This window comes from Amphiprion ocellaris, chromosome 11, assembly GCF_022539595.1.
Source record: "Amphiprion ocellaris isolate individual 3 ecotype Okinawa chromosome 11, ASM2253959v1, whole genome shotgun sequence".
In the NCBI taxonomy this organism is placed as follows: Eukaryota; Metazoa; Chordata; class Actinopteri; family Pomacentridae; genus Amphiprion; species Amphiprion ocellaris.
In genome coordinates this window covers 31,438,632-31,458,277 of record NC_072776.1, presented here as the reverse complement: position 1 = coordinate 31,458,277, position 19,646 = coordinate 31,438,632, and the positions used below count along the sequence as shown (strand labels likewise).

General features: G+C 38.9%; 1 protein-coding gene and 1 long non-coding RNA gene across 3 annotated transcripts in view; both read left to right on the top strand.

The window, feature by feature from the left end:
• The first annotated feature begins 3,177 nt into the window (after positions 1-3,177).
• On the top strand, positions 3,178-11,647 carry LOC111586651 (uncharacterized). Of its 2 annotated transcripts, none has more exons than XM_023296417.3 (8): positions 3,178-3,358; positions 4,705-4,744; positions 7,079-7,300; positions 8,774-8,819; positions 9,422-9,523; positions 9,685-9,717; positions 9,793-9,984; positions 10,559-11,647. In XM_023296417.3, the coding sequence occupies exons 3-8, from the start codon at positions 7,196-7,198 to the stop codon at positions 10,837-10,839; spliced, it is 759 nt and encodes a 252-aa protein (XP_023152185.1). In that variant the 5' UTR covers positions 3,178-3,358; positions 4,705-4,744; positions 7,079-7,195; the 3' UTR covers positions 10,840-11,647. The 2 variants fall into 2 exon arrangements, with proteins under 2 accessions (XP_023152185.1, XP_035797993.1); XM_035942100.2 differs by lacking the exon at positions 3,178-3,358 and adding an exon at positions 4,182-4,262.
• A 6,254-nt stretch (positions 11,648-17,901) lies between these two features.
• The window catches only part of LOC129350079 (uncharacterized), a 36,936-nt gene continuing 35,191 nt past the window's right edge, over positions 17,902-19,646 (top strand). Inside the window, exon 1 of the long non-coding RNA XR_008603302.1 lies at positions 17,902-18,528. This is a non-coding gene — a long non-coding RNA (uncharacterized LOC129350079). The remainder of the gene's footprint in view (positions 18,529-19,646) is intronic.

The window sequence follows — 19,646 nt, the reverse complement described above, 5'->3', positions numbered from 1 at the left end:
TGGTCTCCCACCAACTGTAACCCTCTACCTCTTCCCCTCTAACTCTATCCCTCTATCTGTATCCCTCTATCTCTATCTCTACCCCTCCATCTCTATCCCTCTACCTCTTCCCCTCTACCTCCATCCCTCTATCTCTACCTCTCTACCTCTTCTGTCCCTCTCAACCCGCCCGGCCAGCAGCAGATGGGTCCCCCCACATTAGAGCCGGGTTCTACTCGAGGTTTTTTTCCCTGTTAAAAGGGTGTTTTCCTGCCACTGTTGCTTTTTGGCTTGCTCTGGGGGTCAGGCATATGGATTCTGTAAAGCGTCTCGAGACAATTTGACTTGACTGTAATTGGCGCTATATAAATAAAATTGAATTGAATTGAATTGAATTCCAGTTAAAATGCAGAATTATATTTTGTAGACCCACTATCAACAGCAGCTACGTAGTTTGGCATCCAGTCCTAAACTTGTGATGTTTTAAATGTTTTAATTTTAAGTGGTGATATTAAACAGATTATTCTAATAGGATAGGAGACGTAAATTGCAAGAAAAGAGTGAAGCTGATGCAAAATGACCAGACATGACTCCTGCTGCATCATCAACAGAGAATAACATCATTAAGTTAAAGTCTTAACTGTGTTCTGTAGGTGCTTTCATATTACCTACATGGAAATAGAATTGCATCTTGCACAGGCATTAAAAAAGAAGTCCATTATATTCTACTACAAAGTGTTTGTAGTGATACCAACTGCAGCAACTGAAAGATTAATTAAAAAGAGTCACATTGATTCTTTTGTTCAAACATGTAAGGAAATAGGTCTGGAACTTTCAAGCTGTGGCTACAAGAATCTTTCTAGCAGATGCAGGAAAAGCTTCTTTAAGTTCACAGCTTGTACAGCACAGAAGGAGACAGTAGAGTTTGGACTCAACGAGAACAAAACAGCCAATGTTTGGTGCTTGACACGTTATTTATAAGGTAAGAAGCTCATGTTAACTGTTGTTCCAGGGTTAATGAACAGAAGACATTTTAAACCAGGGGTCACTAACTGGTGGACCGCGGTCTGGATCCGGACCCAGACGCCGTCTTATACAGACCGGACCTGTAATCAGTAAATTATAACAGGATTTTAAATTTGACCGGTCGCTTGTGTTTACGGCATTCGTTAGCAGCTCAGGAAACACACAGACCAATTACGTACGAGTTCAGCCATCTCACATGACGCTACTCAGCCAATGTAGTCTCTGCATTCAGCTGCTAAACATCACAGCTCTGCGTTCAGAAAACAGTTGAGAGGTGAGGGACAGACAAAAAAGGAGAATGAATAAAGCGACACCGAGAGGGAAATAGTCCTTCACATGCTGACCATGTTTGGCTCAACATAATCAGAACTAAATATCTGTTCCAGACTGACCAATGAGCTCCAAATGTCTTTTAGAACGACCCTGACACCATTCAGACCACAATTCAAACAATACTGGCAGGACAAACTGAAGCTCAGTTCTCCCATTAAGCAGCAGGGATATAAGGGGAGTAACAAGACAGGGGGAAACAATGTAAAAGTGTTCAATTGTTTACATTTTTTGAGATTTAGGTATTGTTAAAGATGTATATAAGCTGGTTTGGGTTGTTCAGTCATTATTTTTTCAAGTTCTGCACTTCATTTTAAGATGTACAGTTATATCAAAAGTTATTTGTTAATAAATGTTGTCAAAATGTTTTTGAACCGTACTGAATTTATTTGATTTGATGGTCAGTTATTGATTACATGCACAGGCTAATAAAACTTCTAGGTTACATCATCATATATCACACTAATTGAAGTTAGACTTTATGATGTTTCGGACTTTTGCTTTAATACATTTTCTCTGACTGGATCGCTTTGAATTTTAGTTGAATACCCCTGATATATACCATTATTGCATTACATTCACTCTGTTTCTCCCCGTGTCCTTTCTCCGAGTGTCGCTGGTCCCACAGCTGGATGTTTCAGATCTGTGGTTGGTCTCCCACCAACTGTAACCCTCTACCTCTTCCCCTCTAACTCTATCCCTCTATCTGTATCCCTCTATCTCTATCTCTACCCCTCCATCTCTATCCCTCTACCTCTTCCCCTCTACCTCCATCCCTCTATCTCTACCTCTCTACCTCTTCTGTCCCTCTCAACCCGCCCGGCCAGCAGCAGATGGGTCCCCCCACATTAGAGCCGGGTTCTACTCGAGGTTTTTTTCCCTGTTAAAAGGGTGTTTTCCTGCCACTGTTGCTTTTTGGCTTGCTCTGGGGGTCAGGCATATGGATTCTGTAAAGCGTCTCGAGACAATTTGACTTGACTGTAATTGGCGCTATATAAATAAAATTGAATTGAATTGAATTGAATTCCAGTTAAAATGCAGAATTATATTTTGTAGACCCACTATCAACAGCAGCTACGTAGTTTGGCATCCAGTCCTAAACTTGTGATGTTTTAAATGTTTTAATTTTAAGTGGTGATATTAAACAGATTATTCTAATAGGATAGGAGACGTAAATTGCAAGAAAAGAGTGAAGCTGATGCAAAATGACCAGACATGACTCCTGCTGCATCATCAACAGAGAATAACATCATTAAGTTAAAGTCTTAACTGTGTTCTGTAGGTGCTTTCATATTACCTACATGGAAATAGAATTGCATCTTGCACGGCATTAAAAAAGAAGTCCATTATATTCTACTACAAAGTGTTTGTAGTGATACCAACTGCAGCAACTGAAAGATTAATTAAAAAGAGTCACATTGATTCTTTTGTTCAAACATGTAAGGAACAAACTGCAGTAATGTAGCAAAAATAAAGAAAAAATCGAAACCTAAATTCAAAAAAGAAAAATGATTTTGTCCTTAAGTGATTTTGAAATATCTTAAATTTAAAACATGAGCTATAACCAGACGTAATCAGTCACTGCAGCTCTTTTCTAACCTGATATTAAACATAGTACTGAACTCCTACCTTTGCTGCTGAACTGCTGCAGAGAGGAAAGTAGAGTTAAGCTGCTCAGACAAAGAGAGAGGGGCTTTTATAGAGACTTTACTTTCACTTTCTTCTTTTGTAATAGACCACATGGTTTACAAGAACTGGGTGGCTGCAGGATCAATCAGGTGGTTTCCAAGAAATGGGTAGAGAGCACGTTATATAAGTAGACGGCTGCCTACATAAACAGTGCTATCAATTGTCTCACAGATAGGTCTGGAACTTTCAAGCTGTGGCTACAAGAATCTTTCTAGCAGATGCAGGAAAAGCTTCTTTAAGTTCACAGCTTGTGCAGCACAGAAGGAGACAGTAGAGTTTGGACTCAACGAGAACAAAACAGCCAATGTTTGGTGCTTGACACGTTATTTATAAGGTAAGAAGCTCATGTTAACTGTTGTTCCAGGGTTAATGAACAGAAGACATTTTAAACCAGGGGTCACTAACTGGTGGACCGCGGTCTGGATCCGGTCCATATGGATCACTGTCATTCTGTCAGGTGTTTAACACCTGGTGATTGTTCAGGAAACAATGTAAAAGTGTTCAATTGTTTACATTTTTTGAGATTTAGGTATTGTTAAAGATGTATATAAGCTGGTTTGGGTTGTTCAGTCATTATTTTTTCAAGTTCTGCACTTCATTTTAAGATGTATAGTTATATCAAAAGGTATTTGTTAATAAATTTTGTCAAAATGTTTTTGAACCGTACTGAATTTATTTGATTTGATGGTCAGTTATTGATTGCATTCACACTCTGATAAAACTTCTAGGTTACATCAACATATATCACACTAATTGAAGTTAGACTTTTTGATGTTCCAGACTTTTGCTTTAATACATTTTCTCTGACTGGATCGCTTTGAATTTTAGTTGAATACCCCTGTTTTAAACTCTACACCACATGCAGCAACAGACAAACAGTGAGGAAAAATGAATCTTTGATCCTCTGCATATTTCTTGATTTTAGTCAAATACAAAAAAAGGAGCAGTCTATAATTTTAATAGTTTGTTTATATTGACTGCATAAGACAGAAGATCAACCAAGCAATCCTGGAAAACACATTAAGTAGCACTTATGAATGAATTTTCAGTTGCAGTTTCAATTGTTGCTGGTAGGAAGAGGAAAAAATATTCTTTTATTTGGAATTTATGACTAAGGGGCTCCAGTGGCTGGTGAAACTGAAAGTGAAAGTAGAAAGTTTCTATAAGAGCATCATGCTGTGTTTCAGCAGCTTCACTCTGATCCTCCCTACAGCAGCAGCAGCAGCAGCACAGTGATGGTAGGAATCCACACTGACACAAAGTCCACTCATGTTTGTTTGAGAGGAATTTTAAATGACAAAAATGCTGTTTTCGTCACGTACTTTATGCTAACTTGCATGTGTTTGTATTTTAGTTTTAGTGATTTGTTCAGTTTTTGACTGAATCTGTTCTGCTGCTCATGAACATGCAATAACAAACAGCAGAACGGACAGTTTTGTTGTTTCTCTGCTGTTCTTGTCCCACTATGGACCTGATTTGTTTCAACTGCTGCAGTGTCGACGTTCCAGATCTCAGATCAGACAGTTGCAGCTGATTCAGTTCACTCTCAAAGCTACACTGACTTCCTCTGTGTCAGTCAGCTGCCTTAAAAATACTAATGCTGACTTATTCAAAAGCAGTTTTTAGTTTTTCATTCAACATCTTTAAGTCTTTCTTTGCTCCTTCTTATGTTTTTTTCAGTCTTGGTCCTCAGATTACAGCATGGGAAGTTCACCTGAAGGTAAGTGGCTCTAAATACTAATTACTACCAGTGTCACTAGAACAGTTTAGTTGTTGCTTCTTATTTTTTTTGTCTTCTTTCCTTCTTGTTCCTCAAATTGTAACATAGAAAGTTTAACTGAAGGTAAGCAGAAGTAAATAATCATGTCACTAAATTGGTTAAGTGTTGACTTTGTGTCTGACCTACAACAAAAAGCCAAAACGGAGTCAAGAGGCTGGATTTCATGTTTAAATGCCCCAAATATCTCACACCATAAACAGCTCAGCACTTTTCAAAATACAATCACATGTGATCTTCTAGCTGTACAATGGGGTTTTTAAAGAGATATTCTCCTCTGTTAGTTGTTTTATTCTTTTAATTATTCACATTTCTCTAACTTCTAGGTTTTATCCCCCAGTGGTTTCAGCAATCATTCAGCCATTACTGGAATTATTTTTTTTTTTTTTTGACAAAATTGCTTCATCGATCAATAATCAATGAATCACTGACGTGGCAAAAATACAGCTGACATTATTTCATATTCTGATAGAGTTTATCATAGTCACAGACAGGTGGCTTTTACTGGAAAAGTTTCTTCATCAGTAGCTAAAAGTAACACCGTCCGAGTAAAATCTGGTTTGTCTTGAACATTTGAGCTCTGGCTGGAAGTCATTAACCACCACAGAAGTCTTTGTCATGGTGCCCATTGATAGCTAAACCCCCACAATGCTCTCTGCTTGCCAGCATGAAACTGCCTGTAGTCCGAGTGACCGCCTCCTCAGGTCACTACAGTACTAAACAATAAGAGGGTCCATCTGGTGGTGCAACCAGGTACTGCAGCTAATTCACCATACATTTTCTGACATGTTAAGGACAATTAATAAATTGCCCAATGGTCATTAACATCTCTACTCCACATTACATTAAGGATACATTAACCCTTTTTGTCCTGGGGTGCTCCTTCAGTCAGTAAATTAAGTTTCTGCTGGTTATTCCTTTATGCCTTTGCTGTTACTGTGTCCAAACTGTGAAAACAGTCTCAGATCAGATGGGCAACATCACCTTTAATGTCTTTTGAATGCGTTTTTAAAGCCTTTATGCATTTGACATATGGCTATATTTCATTATTCCTTTTCATGACCTTGTTTTACTATTTGTTTTTACTCGTATTCATTTTTGTTTGTAGGTTTGTTAAATAATTTTACTTCTGTTAACCACTATACGAATGCCATTTAAATGAAGTTTATTATCATATTGTACTATTTTGCAATACCAAAATAGTCACAGCAAAAGATCATGTGATAAACATTGTGAAAAGCTTGTTACAGCCTGGCTCGAAAGTTGTAACAAAACAGGGAGACAAACAGTGTGGTGACTAAAAATTCCTTTATTGCAACCAACCAATCCAAAATGGGCACAACAAACCACAAACAGAGAACCCAAAAGCATGAGGCTAAAGCTCCCGCAGGCAGCAGCTTCTGTCAGAGAGGGCTGCAGTAGAAGTGAGGGAGGTTATATAGAGCTGATCCCAGGTGTGGCTCTTCAGCTCACGACCCTCAGGTCCCAAAAGGAGCACCTGTCCAGGTGGAGGGTCGTCACAAGCTCTGCATTGTAGCACTATTAAGCTATCTTTTTTGTTTGGTCGGAATTACTTGGCTCTGCAAGCGATTGAAAAAATATGAAATAAAACTTTTACTCTGGGAAAGTGATTATCAGCCTCTCTACTGGTCCAGCATGGACCAAAATAAAATCAGTTTTACAACCCAGACCTCCCATTCTGCTGCTCTAACACCACACCTGCCTCCTCTGGACAGTCGCCAACAGTCCCACAGATTAGTAGACCCACTGTAATGTGTTCATAGAACCAAGGCTAACACAAACACTACATCAAAATATAAGCAGCAAGAGGGCAACACTGTGGACTACAGTGGCCTGGAAAGTTTAAAATCACCGTTAAAAATGGTGGAAATTAAGTAACATTTACTCAAACACTACTTCAATGAAGTACTGCAGTATACCACAAACACACATATTTAGGCTACTTTATTCTTTATTTTGTACATTTCAGGAGGGATTTTTGTCCTTTTTACTTCCTTACATTCATCTGACAGCTTTAGTTAATTATTAAGAAGAGGGCTTTTCACGATGGATAATAGAACAAGCTTTGTTGAAGATTAAACCAGTGATTTTCAACCATTTTGGCTTCTTTCAAATAGCAGTGTGTAGACAGTCTTACATTTCAGATGTCTATGAGTTGTTAACGGCTTCAGAACTGAAGAAGCCTCTTGGATGAGAGGTGAGACGTCTTCAAGAACCGAAAAGTTTACTGAGTCTTTTGATGTCATCCATCCTCAGGGTGTTGACAACAGCACAGAAAAAGAAAGCAGCTGTGGAAATCTTCCTGTGAATGGTGCCCCAGACGGTGACGAAATAGAGGCTTCAAAGGAGAAAAAAAAGTTTCTGGACCCTGTTATGGACCCTCAGCAAGTTGCCCCATACAGTCGTAGACGCGGCCATCCTGTAGAGAGCTATAGAGTTCCTGATTCAGACCAGGTTCCTGTCCCAGCATCTTTTAAGGTATTTGTACTCCTTTTACATCTTCAGCATGTGTCCCTCAATGGAAAGAGAAGTAGCAGAATGTATTTGTGTGTGCTATTGTCCTGAACCAAAATTTGTGAACGCTTCCTAAGACCACGTATATCACGTCAGTGTTGAGTTTCCAATGACTCTTTTTACTCTGAATTTTCTATGATGGAATCACAGTTTGTCCCAACAAAAATAATCATGGATTTTGGTTCCTTCGTAGATTTATTAAAGGTTTTCTGAGAATATGACAACATTTACTGGGTCATAAATATACACACAGCAACTGGAATGATTTGTTTTGGTGAATACAAAGTTGTGTTTACCAAATGTTCTTACTGGCATGACCTCTTTACTTCTCATGTGTGATTGCCATCGACTACAGCTGATGACTCCAGTATAATTAGGGCCCAGTTGATCCACTCATTAGACTCAGCCACAAACACTACAATGGGAAAGACTGAGGAGCTCAGTAAAGATCTGGAAAAGCAAGTAATTGACTTGAACAAGTGAAAAAGTCACTTAGGGCTATTTCAAAGCAGCTACAGACCCCAATATCATCCGTTTGTATGCATAAAGTCCATGGTGCAGTTGTGTTACTGCCACCATCAGGAAGAAAACACAAACTATCACCTGCTGCTGAGAGACAATTGGTCAGGATGGTCAAGAGTCAACCAAGAATGATCAAAAAGCAGGTCTGAATGAATGATTAGCTGCTGGAACACAGCTGTCAGTGTCCATAGGGTTTTACGTCAACATGAGCTGAGAGGATCCATGAAGAAGGAAGTTCTTCCTCGAGAAGCAGAACCTTAAAGCTCCACTCAAGTCTGCTGGTGATCGCATGGACAAAGAAAAGGTCTTCTGGAGGAAAGTTCTGTGGTCAGATGGAACAAAAACAAAGCAGAAATATGTTTGGAGTAGAGAAGATGAGGCCTTTAACCCCAAGAACACCAAACCTACCATCAAGCATGGTGGAGGCAGCATCATGCTCTGTGGAACTGGAGCTTTACACAAAGTAAATGGAATAATGAAGAAGGAGGATTACCTCCACATTCTTCAGGGAAACCTAAAACCATCAGCAGAAAGTTGATCTTGGACACAGCTGGATGTTTCAACAAGACAATGATCCCAAACACACATCAGACGTGGTAAAGAAATGGTTCAATCAGGCTAGAATGAAGGTTCTAGACTGGTCTCCCCAAAGTCCTGACTTAAACCCCAAGAAACTGAATGTTTTTGTGACAATGAGACACATGGGTGTCAGTGATTCCATGATAGAAGATATAGGTATAAGCGTGATTAGAAACTCAAGACTGCCGTGATACATATGGTCTTTACATGTTTATGGAAACTTTTTTTTCACAACAGTATATATGAACTCACTGCCAAAAACAAGTCAAGCCTGATAAATTTTATGATTGCAACAACAATGGCTACAGAAGCTTTACATGTTGTCTATCTTTTCAGTTTCAGGAGCTGATGTCACTGAAAGTTCCACCTGAACTGCACAATGGTATGTGTCAACTTTTTAGAAATAATTTCTAATTAAAAGTGATGATAATTTTCAAATCTTACAATAAATGTGAATGAAATGAAATCTGAGAACTTGAAGAATCATAAGTTGCCTTTAGACTGAGGGAATCAATCCCCATCTGTATTGTGCAAGACGAGTCTAATAAAGTCTTGGTTATTCCTTCATTTCATTCCTCCATTTAATGCCAAAGTCACACAAAGTTCTTTGGCTTTTGCATCCATCAGTTTGAGCTGTTTGTATGTTGTTGTTTTTCCCCATGAATATTTTTTCAGAAATGGCACATCCAACAAGTTGCACCAACCAGTATGTTTTGTCTTTTCACATGAAATTCTGATTTATGGTTTTGGAGATTATGAATGAAGCAGCAGAGGAGAGAATTTGATCATAAATATGTGACACTGTCTAAATTTTGATCACTAAAACTCCAAATCAGTAAACTGGTGTAATCCAGGATCACTGCTTTGCACTGATCACTAAATATTTACCATGTTTTTCTCACGATTGTCATCTTTCATGTCAGACAGCCAAAAACGGCACTATGTGAAGCTGCCACAACACATTGTTGTGTTCTTTCTTCGTAGCTGCTGAGACTTTGTGGAAGTACTATCCTGTCCGAGACAACGACCCCAATATCAAGGAGTTCTTCAGAACTTTGGGAAAAGCCTTCAAAGAGTCTGACTCAGGTGTGTTCAACAGTGACTAGATGCTCACATGACTTTTAGTTCAGGCAGTTCCAGTTGTATTGTACAACATTCTTCTGCATGTGTGTACTGTACATCCATCAGTGTGTAATATTGTGTCTACCTACTAAAACTAAATCATTCTGTTGGTTTTGGTTTGTCAGCACAAAGCAGCAAGACATCGTCCAGTCATGCAGGTGAGTGAAATGCAGTGATTCCATCTTTGTGCTCTGTTCAGTTTGTTCATCTTCTTTACTTTCTGTTGGATGCAGGGACAGTTAAGATCCACAAAATCGTGACAGGAAAAACGTTTGGAGCTGACGAAGCTCTGCTGAAACACCTGAACTGTAAGGAGCTGCAGGTGAAGATGACGGACCGGCAGGGATGTGACATCATCATTCTCTTCTGTCCAATCACCTCTCGTGTTGGCTCAGATGTGGAGTTGGCCATGACTAAGGTGTCAGGTAAAACAAAGAAAACAGCTAGTTGTGTTCAGTTGTCAGTTATATTAAAGTTTGACTGTATATCTAAGAATAAACATACAGATTATGTCCTCACTGAGTCAGATGAATTTGTAGATTTGTTTTCTCCATGTTGGTCTCTCCAGGCTGCAGAGAGTTTCATGTAAAACTGCAGCTCAGTATTTGAAATATCACTTGTCATTCATGTGGTTTTAGTTGATTTGACTGTGAAATATTGGTTTTATTACACTGGAGACCAGGCTGTATCTGTCGTTAAAATGCAACATGATCAAACCATTTGTAGAATGGCATGGTACATCCACTGTAGAAGCTGTCTGGTAGTACTTTGGCTAAGAAACATGCAGAATTGTTGTGTTTCATTTCTGTTGCAGATTGAATTTTTCGTATCAAGGCAGCATTTTGAACTTAGATGGCTTAATGTAGACACAAGCTTTGGACTGTTCTCCAGGCAGAATAAAATCTTTCAGAAAGGACTAGTTTCAAGGAGGATAGTTCCCTCCTCTGTGAATTCATCCTGTTCAGAAGTTCCTGCTCATCCTTCTGCTTTATTCTGCAGGTGAAGAACGAGTTATTCTGATCCTGATGCACCACACCCGAGACGTGGACTACTCAACTGCTGCAAAAAGGTGGTCAGAAACCTTTAGCAACGTCGTCTTCGATGTCAGTGTTCTCTACCATGAGACTGTGCCAGGATTACTGAAGTGTCTGAAAAACATGGAGGCGATCAGTGGCATACGTAAAGAGTTAATGCAGTACAGTAGCAGTATGGTGCAGTACAGTAGCAGGACAAATCAAAGCTTTCTTCGCAAACAGTGGGAAAGATACCGCCCATGGTAACACTGATGGTGTTTGGTAGGGAGTGGCTCCAGCAGAGATCAATAACTAACAAAAAAAGAAACAAGTACACACTCTAAATGATGACTATATTATTAGTATAATGTTTCATGTATATAACATGTAGTTTAGAGTCACAGACACCTAAATTAAACTGTGTCAATATGAAACCAAACCTGACATGAAATCCAAGTCTTACTGGTGAAAATGGAATTATGAAATAAAAAATAAAACTAATCATTGTACAACTGTTCTTGTTGAAACTCCTGCTGCTTGATATCACTGTATAACTGCTGTATACATGTGAAGCTGTGGAAGGACTGATAGATGGAGGGATATATGTACTGTACTGCAAAGATGGGAATGTCTCTGAAAATAATGAATTACATTTATCAAGTAATATTTGTAAGCAAGAAGAAAAATACCATTGCAGTTGAAAAGTATAAAACCATCCTGAACAATATCAACATTTTAAAAAAAGTCTGAAAATGGTGTAACATGAGATGGTTCATTGTGTTTCTATTACAGAAACCTATGTTGTTATTTTTTTTAGCACAATTGCTAGTATCTGTTCCATTAATTACTTTAAAACATTTGTTTTATTCTGAAGTGAGCTTGTTTTTAATAAATCACTGCAGTTACTCCATAAATTCACTCCTTTACCTGAAATACAATCAGTTTTGTGCATTGATCCTCCAATTCCTGTTCAGTAATAGTGACTTTCTCTCATTTTAAACACATTTCTCATGCAGTTAGGTGATTTAATTGTAAGCTCTCTATGATTTAAGTTAATAAATGTCAACCAAATGTCTCAGATCTTCAATTATTGTTGTAAGACTACGATGCAAACATGAAAGTTTGGGAATCCTGTGGAGTTTTCCTCAGAGGAAACTTATTATCTGAGACCTGCAGAGTTTCAAACTAAAATGAAGCAGCTGCCAAGAACAGAAAAAAGATGGATGTTTTTGAAAAAATGCCAAATTTTTTGCTGTTCTCGGGTCCACATGGAGGTTTCTCCACAGTTTGAGGCCATAAAAACCAGAAAGTCGTCAGTTTTCATGTAACTAACGTCCACACAGAAAAGCAGTGGAAGACCTGAGAGTTCTTGTTGGAACATAAAACAAAGGCAGCTGCTGGTTGCTTCAGATCTCAGTTCTGCATTCAAAAATTTATTAAAGCATCTATAAGCAAAACTGACTTCATGATGTTTTTGAACAACGTTACTGCTGCATTCATTTAGATGCTGCATTTTACTGCTGTGGATGTTAGTTTAACTACCTTATATACTCTTGGGTAGATGAGTCTTCAGTGATCCATCATATTCTGTAATATCCTCGCATGTTTTTGGCATCACTATCTTTGAAAAGTGTCAGAAAAACGGTGTTTTTAGGGTCTTTGTGAGTCTTTGTGATTAGGGCTGCAGCTATCGATTATTTTAGTAATTGAGTATTCTATCGATTATTCTGACGATTAATCAAGTAATCAGATAAAAAAATTAAATCTTTAATTTACTTGAGTTTAATTTAACAGCAAAACATGACAGAGGAAATTCCTCTTAAAATGAACATTTTTATTGGCAAACTTTGGTGGCATAATTGCACTGCACTGAAGTGGCATTGGCATATTCTGGATTTTAAAGATGACAAAAACTTAAACTTACTGCCATATTACACTCTTCTTGTTTCTTCTAAAGTGCAAAAATAAACAAAAAATAACAGTAATTTCACATTACTTTTTAAGAAAGTATGAATAAAAAATAAAATAAAACTGAGGCATAATAATGAAAATTAGATGTCTTTCTGTGTGTGTGCTAATGAAGGAAAACAAGCATATCAACATGCTCAGAACTGAGGCTTGGCCTGCGCTTCGATGCAATGTTCCCTGCTGCAGAAAACAGTCGCTCTCATGGTGTAGATGTTGCCCGGATACACAGGAAGGACTTTGCTAGCTTTGACAGTGTTGGACTGTCTTCTCTTTCCACCATGACAGTGGATTCTCCTTCTTGGATAGAAGATGCTCTCCAAAGTACATCAAGACCTTCTTCTGGTCCTCATCCTCTTCATCACTGGTGCTTGAGTCTGATTCTCCCAGTATCTTTTCAAGCAATGATTTAGCATCCCTCTGATGTGTTGCTGGCTTGTCTTGTGCTGTGCTGGAAGACCCAGTTTCACTTGCATTATTCTGCCTTGCTTTCTTTTCGGTAGCAAGTGCCGTGGTTTGTACTGTGCTTTAGACCTTGAGAACTTCGTCAGGAGGCAGGAACTTAAGTTTTCTAAACCGGGGATCTAAAGCAGCTGCAAGTAAGACATGGTTTGATTCAGGTTGAAACACAGATAGTCCTTGCCATCTTGTTGTAATCTGTTCTGTCACCTCAGTTTGGTATAACTTGACTGGTGGAGTCTCAAAGACTGGATCCTGTATGGACTTCTTAAGGCTTTCACAAGCTGTGGCAGTGCAGAGAGAGTAACATGTTCTTGCCCACTCAGAAACACAGTTGCTCCTTCAAATGGCTCAAGGGTCTGGTTCAGCTCCTCAATCACATTCCGCTATTCAGGCTTGAGATCAAGGTGTTGTTTTCCTCTTGGTGCCACTGCTGGGTCAGATAATGCAGCAGTTACTGGCCATCTCTGTTCCAGCAGCCTGGACAGCATGTGGAAAGTACTGTTCCAGCAAAGTACTTACATCTTGCACCAGCATGTGTAACAGTGTGCCCATTTGCTGCTGCTTATCCTTTAGGTTAGTCCATGCTAGCTCGCTCTTCTTAAAGTGTTCAACGAGGCATCTTCCAGCAGCTACACACTTAGCGATAGTCTGGTTGTTCTTCAGAGCGCCCTGCACCACCAAGTTCAAGGTGTGGCCTGCACATCGAACTGATGCCCTTCCATGCTTTTCTGCCAACATCTTCACTGCTGCTACAACATTAGCACCATTGTCATGGACAACAGCTCTGATTTTCTGTGGTGGAATGTCAAATTTTGCAATAACATCCTCAATCCACTCTTCAGTATTTGCAGCTGTGTGTCTCTCTTCAAGGGACATTGTTGTCAGGCTGTGGGACTCCATTCCCCAACCCTCCCTGAGGAAGTGGCACATCACACCCAGATATGTTCTGTAGCAAGGCTTGTCCAGATGTCGGTGGTGAGAACGATGCTGTCGGTCTCTTTTAACCTGCTTTTTAACTTGCCTGAAACATCCTTGTACTTTTTCTCCATTATGGTCATTAAGCAGGTTCTTGAGGGAAGAGCATACTTTGGACTGAAAGTGGAGATCATCTTCTGGAATCCTTCATCCTCCACCATGGACAGTGGACACATGACAATCATGTTCAGAATGCTGTCTGTGAATTCCGCAGCTTGCACAGTAGAACATGGTGGAGCCCTCTGTACAAAGCTGTCCAAAGTACCACTCTGCCTTTTACTGAAAAAAAGAGTATAAATAATTGTTATTTATACATTATTTTTATTTTTGTGAACATGGCATTAATGGTATCTGCTGGGTCTGCTCGCCAGGCTCGTCCCATACAGCGGATGCTTTCAGTTCAGGTGCTGCAGCATGGAAGAAGTGCTGTAACAGAAAGCTAATTCCGCTTTGCAGTACACGCACTGTACTGTGCTTTGCTTTCAGTTTAATTGATAATGGTCCCACACTTGTGACAGTTTCTGTTGTTTTCTCTGTGGTTTATTTTGCTCTCCCTGCCGCTCACCATGTTTGTCTCTGTTTGTCTCCGTCTCCTTTTTGCATTCGGCGCTTGACATGCAAAAGCCAAAAGCCGAAGTGAGTGCGCTGTGCAACAGAAACAACTGTCCAGGTGAAACATGGGCCGACATCCACGCAGTATCATGCATATACAATATAGTATAGAGCGAATTAAACAAATGATCGAGGCAGAGAATTTTGCCTTGAGGAATTTTGTTAATTGAATAAATCGAGGAATCGTTTCAGCCCTATTTGTGATATTTGTGCATTTCCCTGTTCATCCAACTGGGTTATTTAACAACTTATTTGGTAAAGTCTAAGTTTGAACACAAAACATTCAAAATCCTCGTATTTAAAAAATCCACAGGTTAAAATGGAAAAAAAAACCTATGAAAAATTTACACTTAAAAAAGCTTTAGGGGTGGATTTTGGGGCTGCGTAAACAGTCTTTGGTGTCATTTGTTTTCTGCTTTCTGTTGTGTTCTGACACTGGCAAAGGTACCCCATGTCCAGGTGTCCATGCATTTTTGACTTCATAACAGATATTATATGATGAGTTATGTGATGATTGGTGTCTGTCTGTCTGTCTGTTAGCAACATTACTCAAAAACGGATTAACAGATTTGGATGAAATATTCAGGGAAGGTCAGAAATGACACAAAGACCAAGTGATTAGATTTTGGCAGTGATGCAGCTTATAGTCTGAATCCACGGATTTGTTAAAGATTTCTATATCATTAACACTACACAAGCTGCCTGCTGACAATCACATGATTGTGATCCTACTGCAAATCGACCACTGTGGACTTATCAGGACTTATCCATCGGAAATGATACAAGGAACAATAGATTAAATTGTGGGGGTGTTTCTGAGTCCCATCAATTCCTGCCGCCTGCTACATATTTAGGTCATGCGATTCAGTATCCATAAATAACATACACATGCATAACACACGCCTGTGCTCTGTGCAAGGTCATCTTGTTTGTGGGTACATCTATGTTAAATGGTCACATTCTATGTTGCCGTGATTTCTGGCACAAATTTTTTCAAGATTTCAGCCGTCAGAAATGATACGACTGAGCAGCCTTGGTGGAAAACTGCGCTCTCTCAATGCTTTTCTTGTTTAAATGTTTGAAGGGATAAAGTTTTAAATCTAAATCTGGAGGTCTTGTCTGTACAAAAAAGCATTTGTAAACCTGATCAGATGCTCTGAGTACACTGTAATTTTTTTTGTAAGTTCAACAGTGAAAAACTGTCAAACCATGACAGTAAAAATCTGTAAACTCTGAAACAGTTTGACACAATTTATATAACATGAAATCACCATGACAAGTTAATCAGGAGAAAACTGTATTTTTTCAAAAAGCTTTTCTCTTGAACAATTATATTTCCCTACTGTGTAGAACATCAATACTTTAATATTTGCATTTATTTCTTGGAAATAATACATTTTTTCACAGTTAAATGTACATACTGTTGTGCTGATAACAGAAACATACTTTAATTTTTAATAACAAGTAACATTTTTGCATTTATTTCATGTAAAAATTACAGTTTGTAGTGGTCAAATTGGTGTGCTATGCTTTAATATTGATAACAGCTGGAACAACAATTTTTGCATTTGTATTTAATATTCATTGCTAAAAATACATTTATTAAATGTTAAATACACCAACTATTGGTCTGAAAAAATGGAAAAATGCTGTAATATTTAAAACAGGTCACACAAAATTTTATTGTAAAGGTATTTCAATGTAAATTTTTAAGTAAAACAAACATTTTTTAAAAAAGTTAAAACTGTCTTTTTCTTACAGTGAAATATGAAAATTAACAGCATCAACACATTTCTTTACCATAAATGAAGAAAATGTTTTACTGTAATTTTACGGCAGTGTTCTGGCAACCACAGATTATTATTGTAAAAATAGTGTTTTTTTGTTTTTTTTTTACAGTGCACTGAGTGAACAAACAGCCCAAATGAAAGCTGCTGTACCTCAGTTAACCTGCCAGCTAATGAAGCCTGACGCTGAGTGATGAGTTCACATTAAGGAACACCGCGATGCTTTGTTTGATTTGCATCCTGCGGGACATTTTCCACCTCCAGACGCCCTCAGATCAAAGTGCTGTTAGATGAAGCGTTGCGTCATGATGTCGCTCTGCACATGACAGAAAGAGAAGCTAATTGGCTCCAATCTCAGACCTGCTGAACAGTTTTATAGAACACATGTTCAGATCCTACAACCTTCATCCGTCGCTGCTGCAGTTTGCTGCAGATTTCTTCTTGATATTTGTGACATGGAAGTTCTGCTTTTACAAGAATCTGCATATTTTGTACTGTTAAACCACTTAAAAATAACATACAGATGCTTGTTGAACATCCTTCTTCACTCATTTGTGGACATTTAAAGAACTGCCTGTTATGCTTTAGATGCTACGCTGATTGTTTTTATTTTCAGGATCAACTAGAGTCAACAGAACTTTCCTCCAGAAGGACTTTCCTTTTTTCAAGTGATCACCCTCTACAGGATCAGTTTAAGGGGTGTCAGAAAGTAGAAAATCTGTGAATTCTTTCTTGTTTTGCAGTTTCTGGTTGGTACGTGACGACAAATGTAGTTGTGTCGTGTCTCATTTTGGTTCTTTTGTGTTTCATTTTGCTTGTTTTGTGTCTCTTTTTGTTATTTAAATGCCTGAGTTTGGTTGTTTTTTGCCTCATTTCTGTTGTTTTGTGATTTTGGGCATTTTGTGCCTCTTTTTGGTCGCTTGCTGTGTAAAGCCCTGGAGCATAATACTGCCACCTCCATGCTTGATGGAAGGTTTGGTGTTCTTGGGTTAAAGGGCTCAAGATCCCCCAAGATCAACCTTCTGCTGACGATTTTAGGTTTCACTGAAGAATGTGGAGGTGATCCTCCTTCTTCATTATTCCATTTACTTTGTGTAAAGCTCCAGTTACACAGAGCATGATGCTACCACCACCATGCCTGATTGTAGGTTTGTTGTTCTTGGGGTTAAAGGCCTCACCTTCTCTCCTCCAAACATATTTCTACTCAGTTTTTGTTCCATCTGACCACAGAACTTTCCTCCAGAAGGCCTTTTCTTTGTCCATGCGATCAGCAGCAAACTCTACACCAGCCCTATTCAATTAGCGGCCCGAAAACAACCCTCAAGTGGCCCTAAAGCAACTGCCGAGTGATTGGGACTTGGGTCCAAGAAAAACAGAAAAACATCTTTCAGTAACACTGACAAGTTCTTACAAAAATTCCAACATTATTGCAAACATTGAATGCAACACTTACCGTAACCTAGCAACTAACCCACAATGCATTGTGTTGAGGAGACGCGTTTGAAAAGTTAACATTAGCAGTTCTGTACACACTGACAAGTTCTTACAAAAATTCCAACATTATTGCAGACATTGAATGCAACACATACCGTAACCCAGCAACTAACCCACAATGCATTGTGTTGAGGAGACGCGTTTGAAAAGTTAACATTAGCAGTTCTGTACAGGCGAAAATAGCAGCATGTCTTTTTCTATCCTGAAACGACAAATCGGCGAGGAAAACCGTCGGTTTAATCCTGCGTGGACTGACAAGTATTTATTTATTTACCACCAAGTCCGAACGCCAAACCAATGCGTTTACTCTGCAACGAGTGCTTTGCAGCGCTGAAAGATTATAATGACCGAAGACACCACGTTGGAAAAACATGCCGCGTTTCAGACAAACTTTCCCGAGGGATGTCATGAGAGAGCGGCTATAATTCAGAGTTTGACTGCATCTTACAACCGGAGCTGTACTACAATGAAGCGGACCTGCACAGCTCAGGAAAGGGCCACGAAAAAGAGGCCGTTCACAGACTCAGAAACTGTGAAGGACTGCATGTTGGCTGTCGTGGATGAAGTTTTAACGGACGATAAAGTTAAGACGAGTGTGACATCTGCTAACAAACAGGTCTGACACGTCAAACATTCTCGCCACAGATGTCTTCGAGACATGGTAAGTGCAACAAAGCAGCGTGCTGTAGCAGACACTAAAGGTAGTTTTATGTATTTATGTGACTATTTTCTGTTCACTTATTAGAAGTTTAATATTTAAGAAAGACATTTTGTTTTGACAGTTATTTCACTTAGTTGCACTTTATTATGCACTTTGATGTCAGCTTTATTTCGTTTCAAAGGGATAGTAACTATCACTGTGCCTACTGTTTATTTTATTGATTATATGCACTGAAGATGCGACTGTCTCAGATGAGACCAAATATGGACAGGGACAAACTCTGTTTTTTGTTATTTCAAAAGAAGAAAAATGTCTCAAGTTCTGAAAAGTTACTGTTAAGCAAGTTACTTTTTAATGCACTTTGAGATGTGACCAAAAAAAAAGATGGTGTTTCTAATCTGCACTTAGTTTTTATGTTCATATGCACCTTAACCTGTGCTTATATTTACCTTTCAAAATGTGTTGAAGTTGTGTGTTTGAAATGTAAAATTTAAAGAAGCAGTATTTCAGCACAGGTTTAGTTTAAGTACTGCTCTTCTGTTGTGTTTATGTCCTTTTGGATGTGGCAATACGTTTATAAACATCCAGTGTCTTTGTTATCTTATCTGTTTGTGTTTATTTTAAATGGTTAACTTTGCTCACTGTCTGCTAAAAACATCCTGCCCAGCTCATGTTCTTAGTCTGAAAATCCGGCTGAGTCAATTTTTAATTGAATAGCCCTGCTGTACAGGATACGTTTAAGGAGTGTTGGAAAGCAGAAAATCTGTGGATTCCTTCTAGTTTTGCAATTTGTGTTTGATAATTTTGGTGCTTTTGTGTTTGATTTTGGTTGTTTTGTGTCTCTTTCTTTTAGTTGAGTGCCTGAGTTTGGTTGTTTTTTGCCTCTTTTTGGTCGCTTGTTGTGTAAAGCCCCGGAGCATAATACTGCCACCACCATGCATGATGGTAGGTTTGGTGTTCTTGGGGTAAAAGGGCTCAAGATAGGGGGGTGGAGTCTATCCCAGCTGACTCAGGTGAAGGCAGGGGACACCCTAGGCAGGTCACCAGTCTGTCGCAGGGCCACATACAAAGACAAACAATCACTCTCACATTCACACCTACGGGCAATTTAGAATAAT

Bases quoted from the DNA above. Each gene is read 5' to 3' on its own strand.
- LOC111586651 (XM_023296417.3), top strand. From the start codon at position 7,196: ATGGACCCTCAGCAAGTTGCCCCATACAGTCGTAGACGCGGCCATCCT. The intron at 8,820-9,421 runs GTATGTGTCAAC...CTTTCTTCGTAG, and splicing joins TCCACCTGAACTGCACAATG to CTGCTGAGACTTTGTGGAAG. The intron at 9,985-10,558 runs GTAAAACAAAGA...TTTATTCTGCAG, and splicing joins GGCCATGACTAAGGTGTCAG to GTGAAGAACGAGTTATTCTG.